General features: G+C 43.0%; 2 protein-coding genes across 2 annotated transcripts in view; one reads left to right on the top strand and one right to left on the bottom strand.

Annotated features, from left to right (window-relative positions):
- mtrex (Mtr4 exosome RNA helicase) overlaps positions 1–21,813 on the bottom strand; it is a 98,209-nt gene that overhangs the window by 65,949 nt on the left and 10,447 nt on the right. The window contains exons 6-12 of the mRNA XM_060908909.1: positions 18,715–18,889; positions 18,291–18,381; positions 17,815–17,939; positions 14,106–14,204; positions 13,329–13,446; positions 8,651–8,782; positions 5,381–5,460 (exon numbers count right to left, since the gene is read on the bottom strand). Coding sequence (XP_060764892.1) covers positions 5,381–5,460; positions 8,651–8,782; positions 13,329–13,446; positions 14,106–14,204; positions 17,815–17,939; positions 18,291–18,381; positions 18,715–18,889 — 820 coding nt within the window. The remainder of the gene's footprint in view (positions 1–5,380; positions 5,461–8,650; positions 8,783–13,328; positions 13,447–14,105; positions 14,205–17,814; positions 17,940–18,290; positions 18,382–18,714; positions 18,890–21,813) is intronic.
- The window catches only part of dhx29 (DEAH (Asp-Glu-Ala-His) box polypeptide 29), an 85,844-nt gene continuing 81,895 nt past the window's right edge, over positions 17,865–21,813 (top strand). The window contains exon 1 of the mRNA XM_060908907.1: positions 17,865–17,964. The gene's annotated coding sequence lies outside the window, so the exon portion shown is untranslated. The remainder of the gene's footprint in view (positions 17,965–21,813) is intronic.

Below are 21,813 nucleotides of genomic sequence, written 5' to 3'. Positions count from 1 at the left end.
GTACACTCGCCCTCCCGCCCACAATGAGCTTTCAAAATTTGTCCCGCGCCGCACTGCTTTGCGTCGGGTCCCGTGGGAGTGCAGGGCTCTACTACATAGGCAGCAAAATGTTTTTTTTTTTTCCCCTGCCATGGAAGTGCACTTGTACACTGAGGAGGAAGCCATTTGCATTACAGCCGTGAATGAGGATTCAAAATGGCGGCTCGGCTCGGTTTTCCCTTTCGGGCGCTCTCGTTTTCTGTTAGAACTTGGTAAAGAAAAAAATAAATATATTATTTACCAGCTTAAGGTCGGTCCGTATGGTGAAATACCGTGACCTCGGCCTTGAATACTGACCTCGGCCCAGAGGGCCTCGCTCAGTACTTTCAAGACCTCGGTCACGGTATTTCACCATATGGACCTCCCAGCTGGTAAATAACATATGTATGCTACCTCAACACCTCAAAGAAACTGTGACGTGCCCACAGAGCAGTAGGATACCATAACCTGAGATTCCAGTGAAACCAAGGCAACTAGCCATAAACTAAACTGGTCCATCTAACAACTACCACCAGCATAGATCATGGAAAAAAATATATATATATTTCCGGTGTGAACTTATGGCAATGACTGAGAACAGGGACGTTTTAGCTAAAAAAAAAAATCAATCAATATTTTACTCTTCCATGCTAGATTAGTTAAAATTATTACAAACAGGCCTGACTTCAGAAACATCATAAAACTCCAGTGTTCACACTATGACTTAATTCTGTCCTCAAAAACTTCATATCCCAGCACTTCTGTGCCACAACATTTCCCAACACATCTGAATCAGTAACACGGTAGTTGGCCAGATATGCTCTAATAAAGATGATAAACAGATTTGGTCATGGGCCGACATCCATTTCACGTCATTTTGCTGCTTGTTTATAGAATATTCTTCATAATTCTGACAAAGTCACACACGATTCCCATTTTCTTTGGATGACTTTCTGGAAATTCACTTCAAATGTGAACTGTCAAAGCAGCTGTGTTACCACACAAACCTCATCCCAGCTGAGGGACAGATGAACTTTGTATTCTGAGAGGGGGGAAAAAAAATAAAATAAAAAATATCGCAATTGACTTTAAAAGCAAATTTGGACAAGCTTTTGTGACTCAATCCTGCAATCCTGGCGTGTTGCAACAAACCGAGCAGAGTCCGGAGAAATGCGAGAACGCAGGATGAAGGAGTCACACGAGAGACCGGAGATGCCCTCGCACAGCATGGCAGAGCTTTATGAGACTCTTAAAGCTAATTCAGTCCAAGTGTGCATGATGCTTGTTTTGTGTTTCATCATAAGCCTGCAGGAAACGGGTTCATTTGCAAAGTAGTGAGAATGAGAAAAAGAGAAAGCAAAAACCAATATAAAAGGGAAAACGCCAGCAATCGTTAATATACAGACTTTTATAACACGCATGAACTCAAGAGAAAAGAATCTCGAGGTCTCACAAGGTCATACTCAAACACGATCCAAACTGTCTGATATTGGATAAATTTAAAAAATGCTCCACTTTTGGCATTTTCGGATGAAACGCATCAATTAACGCAGGACATGGAAACACAACATGCCCGCTGTTCGTCAAAAGTCTCGAGTATGCTGTTGCTAGGCAATTGGTCAATACAGACACTGAGCCTACACAAGTGGAGACTGAAGGCCAATTTATGCTGACAACCCAGTCCTCGCAGACGGCGTCGCAGATAGCGTCTGCGTAGCCCCCCCACCTTCGCAGGCGCTCTACGCGCACCTCCCAAAAATTGTGACCGCCGCAGAAGCCTCGCAGACAGCGTCGCAGACAAGAGGGCTCTGATTGGTCCACTCTACATCCGCTGTACACGCACTTCCACTTCCCTACTTTCCCGGTTTGGTTTGGTTTCACGACCGCCATTTTTAAAAACACGAGCGAAGATGGAGCAGCACGAAGAGCGGTTGATCGAGGAAGTGAGGAAGTACGTACATCTATACGACTCCAGTTCTAGTCATTATAAGTAACCGGAGGATAAACACTCCACTAACCACACCCACCAACTACTCCTAGCGATTTCGCGACTTCGCGTCCCCTTGCGTTGTGGCGGTGAATAACATCGCGCACGCCTATTACTCCCCGCTCAACGATAAATTACAACTGTCTGCGAAAAGCTATCTGCGAAAGCCTTGTCGCAAGAGCATGCAGAGGCCTTAAGGCAGTTAAGAGTCTAAAAAGGCACAAATGTTCATGAAGATTCGAGAACACCCCTTACCCCAGCGTTCACACTAGCTAGCTATGAGTTACTCGTGTCGCTTGTAGTTTGCCTTACCGTACACGGGCACGGAACAACATTACTGTAGCTTGTTGGAGTTGTCGGCGCAGACAATAAATGTAGGCTTTAGGTCTTTAAAAATGTGCTAAAAATTAATTCTAATACTTCAAATAAAGCAAAAAAGTATGAAAAAAAAAAAAGTGGTTGATCTACGTTTCTCACCAGGCTTCATAACAGCCATTAGCAGCACAAGCTAAGTGTACTAGCTACAAGCTCAAGATACAGCAATGACCTCTGCTACTTTCTTCTAAACTTTCATCTTTATCATTAACAAGAGCTCATATGAAAGATAAAAGTAAAAACTATTTTTTCCATTTTCTTCCAAAGTTAAGCAGTGCATCGGACAGAATTGCCGGTAGGAACTGAATTTGTGACAGGGAGGATGATAAAATGTACATGATGTGCAATATGACTGATCTGAGTTAGTTATATTGAGTCAAATCGAGTCAGCTGTTTGCCTTTGTTGCTTTAGCGTCATACAAACCTCGACTTGCACGCAACTTTCCGTGACTTCAGCAACAGCAACTGTCAGTCATTCAGTGCTTCCCGTAAATTTACTTTTTTTTGGGGGGGGGGGGGGGATGAGGATGGTCATCTGCAGGACCCCTCCCTACTAGACTGGTACCAAAATCCAGAATTGTGACACCCAAAGGCATTTTTGAGACAAAGTCGGCAAACAGTCTTATTTTGTCAATTTGGGTGTGCCGAATTCAAATCTGCAATATGCCGAGCTCTATCTGACCTCTGTTGACCTCTAGAGGTCAGTGAACGTTGGGCCTGTAAACGTCTCAGCTGAACCCAGTTTCTCAGCTTTCTAAGGAATGAAATGTACTAAAATGATTAATGAAGTTAGCAAATGGCCTTGTTTGTTAAATGTTTGGGTGCTGAATTCATTTTTCATTTGTAAAACGACATATGACCTCTGATAACCTCAAGGTCATTAAACTTGGCCTATAGGCCTATGCATTTAACGGCATTTTTAAACTGACTTTACTCCCCCAAAAAGAATATGAACAGACAAAAAACAAATAGAAAGGAACAAATACAACATTAAATGCCAGTCCATGTACATGTGACTTACTTTTCACAATGAGAATGCCTAGGCGATCACCTTACATAACATTGCATTACATTTAGCGGTTATTGTTTATACAAAGCTACTGAAAAAAGGACAGATTCAGCAGAATACAAAATGTGGGGGCATCCAGGGTATACAGGTTAATCAGGGTTAGTATATGAGAGAGTTTTTTTCTTTGTTGTTTGTTTTGTTTTAAACGGGGTAAAGCCTTTACAAAAAACAAAACAACAAAGAAAAAAATAAAGAAAAAAGAAACAACAAAGAAAAAAATTTGGGCACACCCAAATTGACAAAATAAGACTGTTTGCCGACTTTGTCTCAAAAATACCTTTAACTCCTTAAATAAGCACTTTTTTGAATTTTGGTACCAGTCTATACAGCTTTTATTATAGAGCAGCGTTTCTCAACCTTTTTTCAGTCACGGCACCCTTCAGAAGTATGCAAATTCTCAAGGCACCCCTATATAAAATATACGCAGTCACGCTGACCCCAGCAGTGACGTTGTGACATGGGAAAGGGGGCCGTGAGACAAATTTTGATGATGCATGAGGCGGCGATGATCTGCATTAGTGTAACTATCGCTTTTTTGAATTTTAATTCATTTTATTTATTTCAATGTTAGAATATATAATTTCTTGACGGCACCCCGGTTGAGAAAGGCTGTTATAGAGCATTTAGACTGTCAAAGGAGTCATATTCAAGTCTTCACATTTATTTCAGAACAATAATTACAACAATTTTTACAATAGAACTGCACTCGGGCGGCACGGTAGTGTAGTGGTTAGTGCTGTCGCCTCACAGCAAGAAGGTCCGGGTTCGAGCTTTCTGTGTGGAGTTTGCATGTTCTCCCCATGGGTTTCCTCCGGGTGCTCCGGTTTCCCCCACAGTCCAAAAGACATGCAGGTTAGGTTAACTGGTGACTCTAAATTGACCGTAGGTGTGAATGCGAGTGTGAATGGTCGTCGGTGTCTAATACCCTGTCCACACTTGGGATTTTGTACCGATACGAAACTACTTTCGTACCGCAACACCTGTCCACACTAGCAACTATACCGGTACTGGAGCGGTATAACTGTATCGGTACGAAACCCACAAATGTATGGGTTTCGTATCTGTACTGTAGCGCTTCGCTGTAGTGTGGACCGATGAAGCGGCTCTGTATCAATACAAATATAATACGCATGCGCAATGAACCATTCCTACATCTTCTGGGTTATTCATACAATACAATACGCCCGTGCTTTCCAGCTGTAAATAAAACGTCAAAATGGCTCAAAACGACCGTGGAGCTACATGGAGCAAAGACGAAGTTGTGTGTTTGTTGGAGCTTTGGGGAGACGAGCGATGCCAGGAACAGTTTTCTTTGTTTCTTTCTCAACTGCCTCACGCGTTTTATACCGTACGATTCAACTGAATAAATGACCACCAGAAATACAGACTGTACATTAACAACAAAAAGCGCACACGCGTTGTTTCATCCGCCATATTCTCGGAAGGAAGTTACTCGGTAACCACGGAAACATTTCGCGCACGCGCATTTCAACTACCGTGAAAGAAAACCGCAAACATTTCTCGCTAGTGTGGACGGATGCACTAAACTGTACCGGTATACATGTGTCAGCCCTGTGATGACCTGGCGACTTGTCCAGGGTGTACCCCGCCTTTCGCCCGTAGTCAGCTGGGATAGGCTCCAGCTCGCCTGCGACCCTGTAGAACAGGATAAAGCGGCTACAGATAATGAGATGAGATCTTAAAACATGTGTGTGTGTGTGGTGGGGATGACTTTCAAGTTGGGCAATCACTTCCGTTGAAGCAACTCTCACCACAAGTGTTGTGTGAGTGGAAAACAAATGGTCGTTTGTCATGCTTGTAAATTACCAAGAAAAAGCAATTTCACTGTAATCCCACATTGTATCCACCAGTAAACTTGCCTTCATCGGTTCTGACATTGTGTTAGTGTGTGCGTTTGAGATCCTTCTCACCTGTGGCAGCTTTTTATCCTCATCTGACAGACAGTCTGTGGCGTTGCTGAAAACCTCCTCCACCAGTTTCTTCTCGTCATCTGAAGATATAAAAAGAGAGAAACACATGAGACAGATGTCACACTGTTGTGTGTATTGTATAGTTGTGTACTGCAATCCTGGGAAATCTCTCTCTCTCGCCACACTATTACTGGATTTCCTGCTTCGGTGAATATTCTCATCATGACTTAATCCCCTCGAAACATTTCTCGGATTATATAAATCACAATATAACTCTCCAGAGTGACCCGGAGAAATACAGGCTCTCGTTTTAAATTGGGCTTCTCTCGGTGTGTGTTTCTGATGGATATATACTAGTGCATCTCAAAAAATTAGAATAGTGAAAAAGTTCAATATTTTCCATCAGTTATTTCAGAAAGTGAAAATGTTATATATTATAGACTCATTACACAAAATATTTCAAGCATTTTTCTATTTTAATTTTAATCAGTATGGCATACAGTACAAAAACAAAAACCCATCTCAAAATATTAGAATATTTCATTTCGAGCTTGAGTAAAACAGTATGAACACAGTGCATCTCTCGGTCTCGTTCAGTACACACAACCACAATCATGGGGAAGACTGCTGACTTGACTGTTGTCCAGAAGATGATCACTGACGCCCTCCACAAGGAGGGTAAGCCACAAAAGGTCATTGCTGAAAAGGCTGGCTGGAAAAGGTGCACAAGCAACAGGGATGGCCGCAGTCTTGAGAGGATTGTCAAGAAAAGTTGATTCAAGAACTTGGGAGAGCTTCACAAGGAGTGGACTGAGACTGGTGTCAGTGTATCAAGACCCATCACGAACAGACGTCTTCAAGAAAGGGGATACAACTTTCGCACTCCTAATATCAAGCTACTCCTGAGCTAGATACAAATGTCAGAAGTGTCTTATCTGGGCTAAGGAGAGAAAGAAATGGACTGTTGCTCAGTGGTCCAAAGTCCTCTTTTCAGATGAAAGTACATTTTGCATTTAATTTGGAAATCACGGTTCTAGAGTCTGGAGAAAGAGTGGAGAGGCACAGAATCCAAGGTGTTTGAAGCCCAGTGTGAAGTTTCCACAGTCTGTGATGATTTGGGGTGCCATGTCATCTGCTGGTGTTGGTCCACTGTATTTTATCAAGTCCAAAGTCAACACAGCCATCTACCAGGAGATTTTAGAGCACTTCATGCTTCCATCTGCTGATGAGCTTTTTGGAGATGCTGATTTCCTTTTCCAGCAGGACTTGCAGTAGCACCTACCCACAGTGCCAAAACTACTACCAAATGGTTTGCTAACCATGATATATTACTGTGTTTGATTGGCCAGCCAACTTGCCTGACCTGAACCCCATAGAGAATCTATGGGATATTGTCAAGAGGAAGATGAGAAACACCCGACCCAAAAATACAGATACGCTGAAGGCCACTATCAAAGCAACCTGAGCTTCAATAACACCTCAGCAGTGCCACAGACTGATCACCTCCATGCCACACTGCATTGATACAGTAAAGGAGCCCCAACCAAGTACTGAGTGTATAAATGAATATACTTTTCAGAAGTTGTACATTTCTGTATTGTAAATCCTTTTTTGATTGATCTTAGGGAATATTCTAATAATTTGATACTGGATTTCTGATTTTCATGAGCTATAAGCCATAATCATCAAAATTAAAACCAAAAAGGCTTTAAATATTTCACTTTGCATGTAATGAACATAGAATACATGAAAGTTTACCTTTTTGAATTAAATTATGAAAAAAGGAACTTTTTCATGGTATTCTAATTTTTTGAGCTGCACTAGTATATGTAATATTTAATACCTTATCACATGCTGCACTATTATTGTTACAGTTCGACTATACCTACAGCTACCTCACTTCATTGTGCCACTTTATATGGCTTTACACCACGAGTGGATGTCGTGCCACTTTTTGCGAGCAATTTCCCTCATTTAGTTCCATTTTTAATTCTATTATATTTTACTCTGTAGTTGAGCTGCTCCAACACCTGAATTTCCTCTCACGGGGATCAATCAAGGAATAGCTTATCTTTTATTTGCTCTCTATCTCCTCCCAGAACTCCATGCTGCATTCATTCATCGCATGTTGCTTCCAATTTAGCCGAGCTTTTTTTCCCCCCCAGAACGGATTACTTGTCATCTTTAAACAACGTTTCTATCACCTGTGTGGGGAAACACCGTTTCTACCCTTCAGAACCCAGACCCATTTTTCCCAGAATGCTGTCTGTGACACTAACAGCTAAAATTATAAAGAAGTAAGCTGACCTCCAGCCACGAGGCTGCTTTGCATTCAGAAGCAGAAACTGTACACATCTGATTTTGTTTGGAAGCAGCATGATTCCTTATTCATAGTACGTTATTCATGCAGTTACGAAACCCTGAAACAAACACTGTCTGTTTAACTGAACACAACTGTCATAGTTTTGGAGCTGACTTAGATTAATGCGCTCGAATGATTCCTTAAAAACACTTGGCATCACAAACATTTCAGCATCTTTAGTAAGATTTAACGAGCCTTTTCTATTATCCGTCCGGCTTCTCCTACTGGTGTTCGATTGCTGTCAGAAAGAACAACACCATGTCTTAGACGTTTTTCCATTACTCAATACAGAAAAATGAAAATGCTGAAGTACTGCAGCTCTCGTACCCCTTTTCCACCAAATCAGTTCCAGGGCTGGTTCGGGGCCAGTGCTGGTGCTGGTGCACAACTCGTTCAACTTGCGAGCCAGCTGAGAACCAGTTTGCTTTTCCATAGCTCGCGGTGCTAAAGGAAGCCACGTCATTACGTCGCTGTATACGTCATTACGTTTGCATAAACCTTGGCGCGAATATCGAAGCAAAAACAACACGGAAGAAGCAGCAGCAGCAACAACAATAATAAATGACTTCGCGTTTGTACAGCTGCGGCTTCTCGTCGCTTAAAAATGGCGATCTTTCGCGGTCTTGTTATTGTTGTTGGTCTTAACAACTCCGCCCCCCCCGCCGACGTAAGCGGTTCTTTCCTCTGGCCCAGCAGAGAGTTGGTGCTAGCCTGGAACCGTTTTTTCTGGCCCCAGAGCCAGTTCTTTGTCAGTGGAAACAGAAAACCCAGTTCCAAACTAAGCACTGGCCCCGAACCAGCCCTGGTGGAAAAGGGGCATCTGTGAGCCCTGAGCAGCAGCAGATTGTAGCTGTGTGTGTGAGCGCATCCGCGTATGTGTATGATGAAGACGAAACCTTGTATGATACCTGTATTGAAGTCGAGTTTGGACACCTGTAGAGCATACGCCTCACACTCCTTCTTACTGAAGCTGAAGATGATGACCGGCTGGAAGTTCCTCTCCATGATCATCTTCACAATCTTAAACACATTGGATGAACCTGAGACAGAGAGCGGGGAAAATAATAATAATAAATCAGATTAAAACCTGTGTACAAATGCACGAGTATAAAAATAATATACCAGCAACGTATACGTTCATACAAACTGAACGTAGATAATGACCGTAGATAATAACTGAGATAATGACCACAAGTTTGGAGTCTGTACCACATACACTTTTTTTTCCAAGTGTTTTTCAAGGGTTTGCTTAAACTGTTTTTGAGAGTTTTTATTTAGTGGTGTTTGGTGAAATAATTTCCCTTAAATTTAAAATAACGGGAAAATAAGAAACAATCAAAAAGTAATGTTTCAAAGCTGTTTATTAATTCTTCGTACTGCACAAACTAGCCCCATCCTTTTGGCTACGAGTGGAGCCAGCTGGTAGATCAGACTTTTGCCATAGCCGGTCGGCAAAACAGCGAAAACGTCCTTCTTGAAAAGGAATGAGCGGAGAGCCTCTTCCTGTTCATGTTTCAACGAAAACTCCAAGTCTAATTCTTCTAAAACTGATTCCAAAGCGGAGTCAAACGCGCGCTGTTCACTAGCCGTAGCCATCTTTCCTGTTGCGCTTTCTCCAGCGTCGCGCAGCTTTGTCGTCACTCCTGCAAAAGCCCGCCCAAAGAATCCAAACAAAAACCTTGCGTTGTGATTGGCGGGCACGATTTGATGCCCGGGGTGTTTTTGTTTATATGGTGCGAGGCTAGACCCATTCGCTAGGCAAAAATATTTTTGGCAGCTAGGCGGGTGGGTCTAGTTTACTAGGCTAACAAACTGCCCCTTTTTTTTTTTTTTTTTTAAGTGAAACAGGAACTCAAAAGATCTGCTTTACAAAAGAGTAAGCAAGAATTCAAATAGTAACTTGCAATAAAATATGCTGTAAACCCTAAAAAGAAGTCATCCATTAAAAAAAAAAAAAGACAAGTAACGAATGTTTAAACCACTCCACTGAAATGTCCTCAAAGTTGATTTTCCTATAACGAAGGATTTTATTACTCCAACGCCACAGGAATTTGCCAATACTAATCATTTTTATCCACTTATAATCATATTGTGTTGTAGAACATCCACAAAATAAGACAGCGCCTGTTATTCCTCATGTTATAGCAGCTATAAATAGGCATTTCCTCACCAGCCTCTATTTCTTTCTCCTGAAGTTAATCATGTTCCAGAAGAGAAACCAGAACCCGCCGACACTGGAGACTCCTTCCAAAAACGGTGCATCTTACAGAAAGCGTCACCGTACGGTATGCCAAGTCGTCTTCTTTCGGCTGTTCCCGTTAGGGGTCGCCGCAGCGCATCATTTACACACCGGATGTCCTTCCTGACGCAACCCACCCCAATCTATCCGGGCTTGGGACCAGCATTAAGTATGCACTGGCTTGTGCAACCCCAGTAACTAGGTATTTTTACCTAATCTGCATGTTTTTTTTTTTTTTGAACTGCAGGAGTAAACCCATGCAGACATGTGGGGAACATGCAAACTCCATACAGAAAGAGCTCCGTCGGCCGTGAGGTTCGAACCCGGAACTAGAGCCCTGCACTCCCGCGGGAGTCCCGCGGGACCCGACGCAAAGCAATGCGGCGCGGGACAAATTTTGAAAGCTCATTGCGGGCGCGGGCGGGGGAGTGCACAATGCGGGAGCAGGCGGGAGAGGTGATAAGCTACAGTCCCGCTAACTAAAAACGTGTTTAAAATAAAATTTATAAATTATTAATTTATGTCCATCATATATAATTTGTGCTGGATATTTTATTTGGCATTAATAAAAACATTTTAAGATGCCTAAATTTGCGGATGTGGTCTAATCTTGCGTACGTTTCCGATTCCTTTCCGCTCTTCCGTGTTTGAGATCTCCGATCATGGCAGAAGAGCAGAGCTCCTCTAGTGAAGCTCACAGAGCTTCAGAAGTAAGTGCTGCTTTAAAAACAGGTACATTTACCATTAAAAAGTCAAGAGTATTAGTCCTAAGTATTAAAAAGTATTAAAAAGGACTGTGTATCGCGCAGATTGTTCAATTTAAAGCTAGAAATAGTGTATAATCTGAGGAGCTGGTTGTGGTTGCGCAGCACTTCATATGAGAGGAGAATGAAATCGCGGTTGGAATCATAACGCCACAGACTCAAGGCTAATTTATGCTGACAACCCAGTCCTCGCAGACGGTGTCGCAGATAGCGTCTGCGTAGCCCCCCCACCTTCGCAGACGCTCTGCGCGCACCTCCCAAAAATTGTGACCACCGCAGAAGCCTCGCAGACAAGAGGGCTCTGATTGGTCCACTCTACCTGCTGTACACGCACTTCCGTTTCCCTACTTTCCCGGTTTGTTTTGTTTTCACAACCGGCATTTTTAAAAACACGAGCGAAGATGGAGCAGCATGAAGAGCGGTTGATTGAGGAAGTACGTACATCTATACGACTCCAGTTCTAGTCATTATAAAAATAAAAAAAAAAGTTCTAGTCATTATAAGTAACCGGAGGATAAACACTCCACTAACCACACCCATCAACTACTCCTAGCGACTTCGCGTCCCCTTGCGTTGTGGCAGTGAATAACATCACGCACGCCTATTACTCCCCGCTCAACGATAAATTACAACTGTCTGCGAAAAGCTATCTGCGAAAGCCTTGTCGCAAGAGTATGCAGAGGCCTTCAGAAGTGGGAGTGCGAGTGTGCAAAGCGAGAGCTGTCAATCAAAGCGAGAGCTGTCAATCATGAGCGCATGCAGCGCTCAACTTGGAATGTGCAGCGCTCGAAACTAACGGTGTCCCGATGTCCCGGGGACCATAAAAAATGTCATCGGGACACAAAATTATCATATCTGGGACAATCCCGGGACAATGGAAAAAAAAATAGATCTAGAAAAAAAGTTCTACATTAATATTATTTACAAAGCCGTAACACATACGTAGACATTCACCTAATTTGTCAATTTTAATACGTTAACAGCGAAAAATACATAGTAGCTACACTTTCGATGCACCTGCATCCGTAGGCTACAGAGCAGCGCATTCTGTTCTAGAGTCTTCGGCCGGAGTCCGCATTATATGGACTTGGAATGGAATTGCTACCGCACACGCTACGCCGACTCTTGCCAGAACAAAAACGCTTAGGTGGTTGAAGCGGACCGACCGCGGGGAAGAAACTGAAAGCCCAGACATAACGTCTCCGGGACCTTCAGGATCCAAAGTGTCATCGCCTGGTCTGCAGGCAACGCTAGCAACTGAATGAACTTAATGAACACTGTTAGACACGTTATAAAATACAACAGGAATGATGTGGATGATATTGACGGAAGATACCGTTCAACAGAATAAGTGAGTTTTCTTGGTGTCTTTCTAGTTCAGAAAGTTTAGTCAGTCAGCAGCACAACTAGGCTCGGACCTGGCAGGTCCGTGTATCATCGTTTTCCAGATTGAATGGAATACTGAATGATCGGATGATACACGGACCCTGCCACTATGCTGATGTTGCTAACGTTTGCACCCGGCAGCGAAAGTTCATAAAATGGATAACGGAAAGTTCATAAAAATGGATAACGGTAATGGTGAAAATTATAAGTTGGCCTTATAAGTGCCAACAGATATTCAAGGTATAAGTAGATGAAATGAACATAAAAGGGGTCTTATTTTCAACTAAAGTGTACTGCAGATGTAGGGAGTTGAAACATTTTCTGAATGAGCTAGTTGGCCCCTTTAAATAAACGGGTATCTATTCATACAGTGAGATCGCCAAAGTTTAATAAACTGAAAAAGCAATAACTGTAATTTTGAAGTAGATGATGTATAGGACATGTGTCGCTTGTGTCTTGTGACTTATTGTAAAAATGATATAAAGGGTTCAAAATTGCATAGTTACAAATATAATAGTAACTTCATATGATAATATTAACCACTGGTTATTTCAGAGAGGAAAAAAATGGGGACACTATTGCTTCCATTCGGGACAATACAACACAGAATTCGGGACCACTGGGGGACACAAAGAAAAAAAGTTCATTTCGAGCCCTGGGAATGTGTCAGCAGAATGTCAGAGTCTAAACAATAAACTTACAATAAATGAAGGATCGGTCAGTGGAGAGCTCAGCTAAGCTCAGCATGTTTAATTCCCCAAGCCAATGACAAGAACTTTCGTGAGAAATAACGCGAACGTCTGCATCATGCGGGATTTGCGGGCGGGAGCGGGACAAAATATGGCAGGCGCGGGCGGGGCTGAAAATCATAATTCTTTGCGGGAGCGGGACTGAAAATTCTGTCCCGCGCAGACCTCTACCCGGAACCTTCTTGCTGTGAGGCCGCAACGCAAAACCATTACACCACCATGCCGCCCCAATCGGGGTGTGTGCATGTGTGTGCGTGTGTGTGTGTGTGTGTGTGTGTGTGTCAAGTGCCCTTGAGAATGTCATTACAGACACCATAAGGTATTAAAATGAATGCATTAATATACTTCCGACCAAACAGGTTCAAGGATTCTACAACAATACAATGCTAATCTGCCTTAGATAGATTTCATCCATTTTTAAGAGCTAGCAACATGCTTGAAATCTCACCCTTGGTCCCTCCTCTTCTTCCTTTAGGGTCCCATTTCCCTCCTCCACTCGCTCCGGGGTCTCCAGCATCTCGGAGAACCTGCATGGCTGTGTTAAAGTTATCCTCCCTGAACTCACCCTAACACAGGACAGACACAGAGAGAGAGAGAGAGAGAGAGAGAGAGAGATTTCTACAGTGTTATAAACACGTTAAACAGTTCATATTATTGTTTAACAAAGAAAAACACCACATTCATCCACATATTTCACAACTGGACCTGCACTGCGATCACATTCTCATTATTTCACCGCTATAGTTTCCTCCACACCACTGACTGAAAAGATTTAAAAGTGATCAGCGAAGACGCGTTCAAGACATGAATATACCAGGTGTGAATGACCGACTGTCTCGACTCTTCATGTCAAACAAGATGATCATCCGAGACAGATATTAAAGCTGAACAAGGCCCATGAGACGAAGACGACACACTCGATGTCAGATTCTGTAATATGAGCAGTTATCCTGTTTGGACAGACTGTGGAGTCACAGTAACACTCTGCACCTTCTGGAGAGATTCTCAGAGTAGTTTAGCAGGACTGAGTTTACATTACTTGCTTTACGAGCAGGAACGTTTTCCAGAGCTCATTAACATGACGAGCGTGCTGCACAGATTTACCTGATACACAAGCTATTCTTGCCCTGGTGAGTCTATTTAACGTCCCTAGAGTATGCTATAATAAAAGCTGAATAAATATTCCTTCAACAACAACAAAAAAACAACCATAAACATGGCTTACGTTCTCATCCACGACCAAGTGAAGCCCGTCGCCACCTGCTGGAAATATGTAGTGCTGCAGCGGAGTCGGTCGGTAGTCTGTGTACACCACGTGGCAAGGCTGCAGCATTCAGGGGAAAATCAAAAAACAGACCATTTAAAAAAAATAACATTCATGCTCATGACCGCTTATAGTGGAAGGAATTAAAGGAGATGGGTCAAATGGCATGAGCACTCTAAATCTGAAGACTGGACTATAATAGACCATTTGCAGGAATTGGTCACGTGTCAATTTTCCCCATAGCAACAAGCCCGTGGTGGGCAAGCTAACTTGGCATTCCTTGACAACCATAAGAGTTTGACTGGTGATGCAAAGCAATCCATTTCTATAATAGCTGTTTTTACCTTTTCTACTGTCTGTTTTTGACCCGAATGTGTGTGTGTACTTGGAAAAAGTTTGTGGTTTTAACTTTTGTCGTCAGTTAAAGCGAATCAGTAACCGTAAAAGGGTTTTTGGGACTCAAGTTGGTCGCCGCCGAAAGAAATCCACATGCGAAATGGCGGATTTCTCAGGTATAACTTATTATTTCTCCTTTTCTACCTTTATCATTCGCTTAAAGTGCATATTCTAGACCAATTTCAATTTTTTTTTTTTTTAATATGAAAGTATGTCCCTTTACACACTCATCCAGAAGGGTAATTTTGCACAAGGCCATCTGTCTACAGCAGAAAACAATAAAATAAAATAAAGCGCCTCTGGAAAAATCCCAAGGGAGTCTGGAGCCAGATTCGTGACGTCACCTGCGGAAGCGCCAGCAGGCTGTGAGAGCTTACACGGTTTCAGTGCACAGCCTGTGTAGACCAAGCGCTCCCATTTCTCCCTCATTGTCTGGTCTTTTGGGAAACGATGAGTACTAATCCCATCAAGATTGGTGTTGCTACACCCTCCGACGATACATCTGTTAACCATTTTAATAATTACGTGATAACGTTGAAGAAATTTGCAGAAAACCACCAGGTCGTTTTCTCAAACAAACCAGCGCTGACGTAGGATTCAGAAGGAGGCGTCCCGCACGCGACGTCACGAAAATCAATGTTCGCCAGGAAATCCAAATGCCAAGTTTTTTCAGAGGCGGACCAATTCGCCTCAAATGGCTTGATTTCAACTGAATTTTTCTGGTATTGCGCAAGGTAAAAAAAAAATTGCAGAGAATGCAGAATGTGACAGATATTTGACCAAAGTTTAATATAAAATAGGAGAATTACATTGATCTTGCTCCTGAATTTACCCGTGATATGCACTTTAAAGGAACAGTCCACCGTACTTCCATAATGAAATATGCTCTTATCTGAATTGAGACAAGCTGCTCCGTACCTCTCCGAGCTTTGCGCGACCTCCCAGTCAGTCAGACGCAGTCAGACGCGCTGTCACTCCTGTTAGCAATGTAGCTAGGCTCAGCATGGCCAATGGTATTTTTTTGGGCTGTAGTTAGATGCGACCAAACTCTTCCGCGTTTTTCCTGTTTACATAGGTTTATATGACCAGTGATATGAAACAAGTTCAGTTACACAAATTGAAACGTAGCGATTTTCTATGCTATGGAAAGTGCGCACTATAATGACAGGCGTACTAACACCTTCTGCGCGCTTCGGCAGCACATTGATATCTGAGCTCCGTATCAATGCGCTGCCGAAGCGCGCAGAAGGTGTTAGTACGCCTGTCATTATAGTGCAGACTTTCCATAGCATAGAAAATCGCTACGTTTCAATTTGTGTAACTGAACTTGTTTCATATCACTGGTCATATAAACCTATGTAAACAGGAAAAACGCGGAAGAGTTTGGTCGCATCTAACTACAGCCCAAAAAAATACCATTGGCCATGCTGAGCCTAGCTACATTGCTAACAGGAGTGACAGCGCGTCTGACTGCGTCTGACTGACTGGGAGGTCGCGCAAAGCTCGGAGAGGTACGGAGCAGCTCGTCTCAATTCAGATAAGAGCATATTTCATTATGGAAGTACGGTGGACTGTTCCTTTAAAGTGTGAAGATTCTTGAAAATAAATACAGATATATCCGCCATTTCGCACGTGAATTTCTTTCGGCGGCGACCAACTTGAGTCCAAAAAAAAAAAAACAACAACAAAAAAAAAAACACTTTTACGGCCAATGATTCGCTTTAACTTACAACAGAAGTTAAAACCACAAAGTTTTTCCAAGTACACATGAAAATTCGGGTCCCAAAAAAAAAAAGGGTAAAAACAGCTATTACAGAAATGGATTGCTTCGCATCGCCAGTCAAACTCTTATGGTTGTCAAGGAATGCCAAGTTAGCTTGTCCACCACGGGCTTGTTGCTATGGGGAAAACTGACACGTGACCAATTCCTGCAAATGGTCTATTACGGCTCTCAAAATCACGTCTTTGACAGTTCAACTTCAACATGATCCCAGCATGGAATATTTTGTACAACAAAACTTATGTAACTGATTTACTGAATAATTCAGAAATATAATATGCATCTACACCACGTGGCCAAAAGTTTGCAGACACCTGACCGTCACACCCTTATGTGGTTCTTCCCCAAACTGGTACGACAAATTTAGAAGTACACAGTATCTTTATATTGCAGGGTTACAATTTTCCCTTCACTGGAACTAATGCCGCTTTTCCACTACCAACGCGGCTGAGTCGGGCTGAGCCGTGCCGTGCCGTGTCGAGCTGAGTCGAGCTGTTGGAGTTGCATTTCAACTACAACCGCGCTGGCTGGAAGTGGGTGGACACATTGGGTGGAGTTAGCGAAAGTGGGTGGACGTCACGTGATGTCGTTAGGCGGCGCAAACAGTGACATCAGTGATCTTTTAAGCGGTAGTCTCACGACCCGAATAGTAAACAATAAACATGGAGTCGTTAGTGTTGCTGGTCTTGGTGCTGTGGCTTGTTGTCACCGACAACGCCAACAGATACTGGCAAGAGCGTATAGATGAGGCGAGGCGCATAAGGCTTCAGAAATTCTCGTAATTCGTAATTCTTCTTCTTCCAGGTTTACAGATCCCAGCGTGCTCGCGGGGTGTGTGTGGACATGTGAGGACACTCCTCCTCACCAATCAGTGCACAGGGGAGTGTCTCCTCACGCCCCCAGCCCCACTCGGCTCGGTTTGGCTCGCTTCAGCCCTACTCCAAAACCGCGCGAGTTTTGGGTGCTAAGCAGGGCTGAAGCGAGCCGAGTCGTGCTGCTCTAAGGTAGTCGAAACGCGAGCCGTGTCGGGCTGAAGCGAGCTGAAAAAGGGTAGTGGAAAAGGGCCATATGAGGCCCAAACCTGTTCCAACACGACAATACAGCTGTGCACAAAGCAAACTCCAAGAAGACATGGCCTGCCAAGTTTGAACAAGGTGGAAGAAACGCACTTGGGTTGGGATGATCTGGAACGCTGACTCCACCCCAACATCAGCGCCTGACCTCACTAATGCTCTCGGGGCTGAACGAACGCAAATCCCCACAGCCACACCCAAAAATCTATTGGAAACTATAACAGCAAAGCAGAAATAACTCTGGAATGAGATGTTCAACACACACACACGTGTGAGATGATCGTGTGTCCACGTACTTTTGGCCATAGTGTGCATAATGCCTCATCACGTTACTCTTGCAGTTTACAAATAAGGAATTAAAAATACAATTCGGATCTATGGAACATGGCCGCCTTGTGCTGTAAAGGTGTTGGTACTTTACCTGTGTGTGCAGGTGACAGATCCACTCCGCGAACTGCCGCGCGTTTGGGATGGTGGCTGACAGAAAGACGTAATGTACGTTATCGGGAAGAAGGATGATGGTTTCCTCCCACACCACACCACGCTCTGCAAAGACAGCAAAGCTTTCTGGGTAAGTCGCTTTCCTGACATCTATAGCATTACTTAAGTGTAAAAGCTCATGATGAAATCAAACACCCCGCTGAAACAGCAGCTGAGAAAGAAAATAGAGGGAGGGAAAAAAAGAACTTCCCTAAAAATCCCACCATATCACAATATATGCATTTTTTTTTAACATAAACCTGTTTTAATATGTCTTCGTTAATATAATAAATAAAAGGATGCACAGACGCATGAATGATTAGTCTGACCTCAAATCAATATTCACTGATGTGCTGTGCACAAGTAGCTTAGCAATAATCATCCATTTGAAACTTATAAAAAAACATTTTTACCCACCAGAGTCTCTCATGTAATGGATCTCGTCAAATACGACCCAGGCCACTTCACGCATGACCTCTGACCCCCGGTACAGCATGCTCCTCAAAATCTAACAAAATCAGAGTAAAAGAGAATTCGTTTATTCTATTCGCACTGCTGCAAATTCAACCAGAGCGTCAGCGACACAGCTCATACGGCCGTACCACGAGAAACCACTCGTTTATAATTAGCCACTTTGCTCTTCATGAGAACAATTAGATCTTCCAAACAAAATCAAAAGCCAGTGAAAACTCAGGGAGGAGTAGCTATTTTTGTGTATTATGGACGGACAGATGCAGCGTGATGGCGATAGCTCACTGACCTAATAACATAGTGGCAACTGATTTGTAGTTCAGTTCTGTTGTGTGATGGGTGCGAGTATGTGCATGACAGAGCGCTGTACCTCGGTGGTCATGACGAGGCAGGAGGCAGTGGGGTTAATAGTCACATCTCCAGTCATCAGTCCCACGTCCTGGAACTCCTCGTACATTTCTCTGTATTTCTGATTACTCAGAGCTTTAATGGGGCTGGTGAAGATCACTCGCTGCTTCGCTTTCAGAGCCAGAGCAATGGCGTACCTGCACGCACGATTTTCAGACTTGAAAACAGAAACCTAATAAAAGTGACATTCCGATAATCATTTCATACTAATCGACTCGTGATGGTCATTTTTGGTTAAAATGCTGCCAAATGAACACATTCTCGTTCTTAGACAGACAATGCTATAACGCAGAGGTAGAAGTGCATATCAGAAACAGAAAAACATTTATCCGGAATAAATATTAACCAACTCAATTTACATACTGAAGCCTTGCATTGTTAAACATAAAGTAGATACAAAGATAGAATAATCACCACGTGTGTATTGAGGTATTTCACCTGACGTCACAGGGTCACGTGACGCCCCGGTGTCCGCCATTTTGAACGTCAAGCTAGCTAACGTCAACAACAGTAGCTAGTATGTTACTGTAGCAATGTTCAGTCATTTGGATGACTGTTAAAACCTTTCAGTCTCAAGTTTTTCCTTTACTGGATTTACTAGTTTACTGAGCTAGCGCGCTCGGGCAAGCTGGGAGCTAGCGCGCGCTAGCTCCCAGCTTGCCCGAGCGCGCTAGCTCAGTAAACTAGTAAATCCAGTAAAGGAAAAACTTGAGACTGAAAGGTTTTAACAGTCATCCAAATGACTGAACGTAAACATTGCTACAGTAACATACTAGCTATGTTGTTGACATTAGCTAGTGCTAACAGCTAGCTGCTAGTACACTGCTACAACACAGACACCGACCCTAATAATACAGTTCTTGGTCATTGCCTGGTAACAGCAAATTTATAACGGGCCATGTCTCAACAGACTAAGAAGTTATTTCAATGACATTTAATAACATTTTGTTTATCCTGAGGACCGAAAGTAAATGAAAATGTGAACAAACCTTAGCTGTAATCAGATGGCGACCACCGGCTCCAGGGACGACCCGCTGACGTAGGCATGTTACCCAGCCTGACACAAAATATTTGTAGGCATCCAAACTCTTATACGCTTTCAGATCAATACCTGTGTATTAGGGGTGGCACGGTTCACAAAAGTCGCGGTTCGGTACGTATTGCGGTTTGAGGTCTGCGGTTTGGTACGTACTGCGTTTTTTTTTTTTTTAAATCTTAAGTACTCTGTATTTGGGCATATAGCCTACTATTTACCTTAAGTAAACATAGTTTAGGATACAGCATTTAAGAGGTTAAAATTATAGTTACAATGAAATAATCATGCACAAACTGAGTTTGAGCTGACATAAGCACATTTTATGAACAATCTCTGATGAAAAGCCAGGTAGTATTTTGAAACAGCAAGAGGGAAGACATGGATGATTTCAACAGCTTTTTTATTTACTACAGTATTTATACAAAGTGTCAGGAGTGTTTGCTGCCATGTTGTGGCATCTAGAGGAACCAGGTGTCTTTTGTCACATACAGAGTTTTCATAATTGGAAGAAATAAAAATGAGTTCTTAAAGCTTACTTTTGAACTCATGTGTGTGTTAAAACTTAAACTTTTATGTGGCGACCAACCAACCACCTATATACAAAAACCGAATCAAAAACTCTTCTAATCCCTGAGAGTGAGGATGTATTTTTTCACTTGAAATTAAAGTGCAGTGTTTTGAAACGTATGGCTGGATTTCTTATCTAATCTTAAAGTGCCACTGTATTCTTAGAACGATTTATAACAAAATACACACACAGCCAATATAAAATATTGCAATAAAACCAATCACTGCACTGTTTAAAACAAACCTCCCCTCCCCTCGCCGGAAAAAAAAAAAAAAAAAAAAAAATCTAGTTCGCCCATTATCCTGTCTCATTCTGAGATGCGCAGATAGACAGTAAAGGGAATTCGGAATTCCCTTTACTGTCTATCTGCGCATCTCAGAATGACACAGGATAATGGGCGAACTAGATTTTTTTTTTCCGGCGCCGCGGTACGCCAGAAATCCGGCGCGGCGCCGGAACGCTATCACCCCTGTTCGCGCGAAAGAGAACCACGTGGTTTCATACGGGCATTCGGCTTTTTTTTTTGGCGAACGTCTTAAATAGGGGTACCGCGGTTTATACGCGTATTGCACCGCAACAGGCGTATCGTACGGTTCGGTTTTTTTCCCATAACCGTGCCAAGCCTACTGTGCATGGCGATGGGTTTTTAACGACAGATATACAGATCATGTGGGCCGAAGTCAGGTAAAGACGAGGGCTTCGTGGACTTCCGTACGTCAGTGAACAATCCTGGTGGAAGCAGGTAAACGTCGTTCTCTAAGCCTGCTAACCTCAATTTTTGCAAATACCTCTCCCTCTGCTCGCCCTGTAAATGCCCTACGTCGCTGGATAGTGAAGGTGTTTTCTGCATCTCGCTCCTTTTTCTTTTATGTTTTTCGTTTGTCGCCTTCCTCGCATTCAAACTGATTCGAGCCGTGCCGTGCCGTCCAAAATGGCAGCATCACATGACTTGGTCACGTGGGTGAAATACCTCAATAGACCCCTTTCACTGACGTCACCCGAAACCGGAAGTAAACAGACCCTGCGCCATTTTGGAAGACCAACAAACTCGTGATAAGGGGATAACAGCAGCGGTATGTGAACCCATGAGAATAAAGTGGAGTGGCAAACGACTTAAACAAACAAATCTGAGCTGTTTTATTTATGATTTATTGGCCCAACAGTAGACTTGAAAGAAACCTGTGTGAGACTTGGCAAAAAACTGTGGATATAATGGATAAGTCTGTGCATGATCTGCGGACACTTTGAGGTAAGCAAACGCAAGAAATTCAGATTTAAAACATGCTAAAGTGGCCCCAAGTTGATAACTGGATGAGGAGCAAGCCTCCCAGACTTCTACAATTTAATAATAATAATAATTTAGGATGGTTTGGGGCTTGCTCGCTGCTGCCAGGTTGGTTGTTGAGTAGCCTGACTGTTTTTTTTCTTGCGTGTGGTATCATTGTTGACGCGAGGTT

The sequence above is a fragment of the Neoarius graeffei genome, chromosome 25 (assembly GCF_027579695.1).
Source record: "Neoarius graeffei isolate fNeoGra1 chromosome 25, fNeoGra1.pri, whole genome shotgun sequence".
Classification (NCBI taxonomy): domain Eukaryota; kingdom Metazoa; phylum Chordata; class Actinopteri; order Siluriformes; family Ariidae; genus Neoarius; species Neoarius graeffei.
The sequence above is the reverse complement of the archived record's forward strand: the minus strand, read 5'-3'. Positions and strand labels throughout refer to the sequence as shown.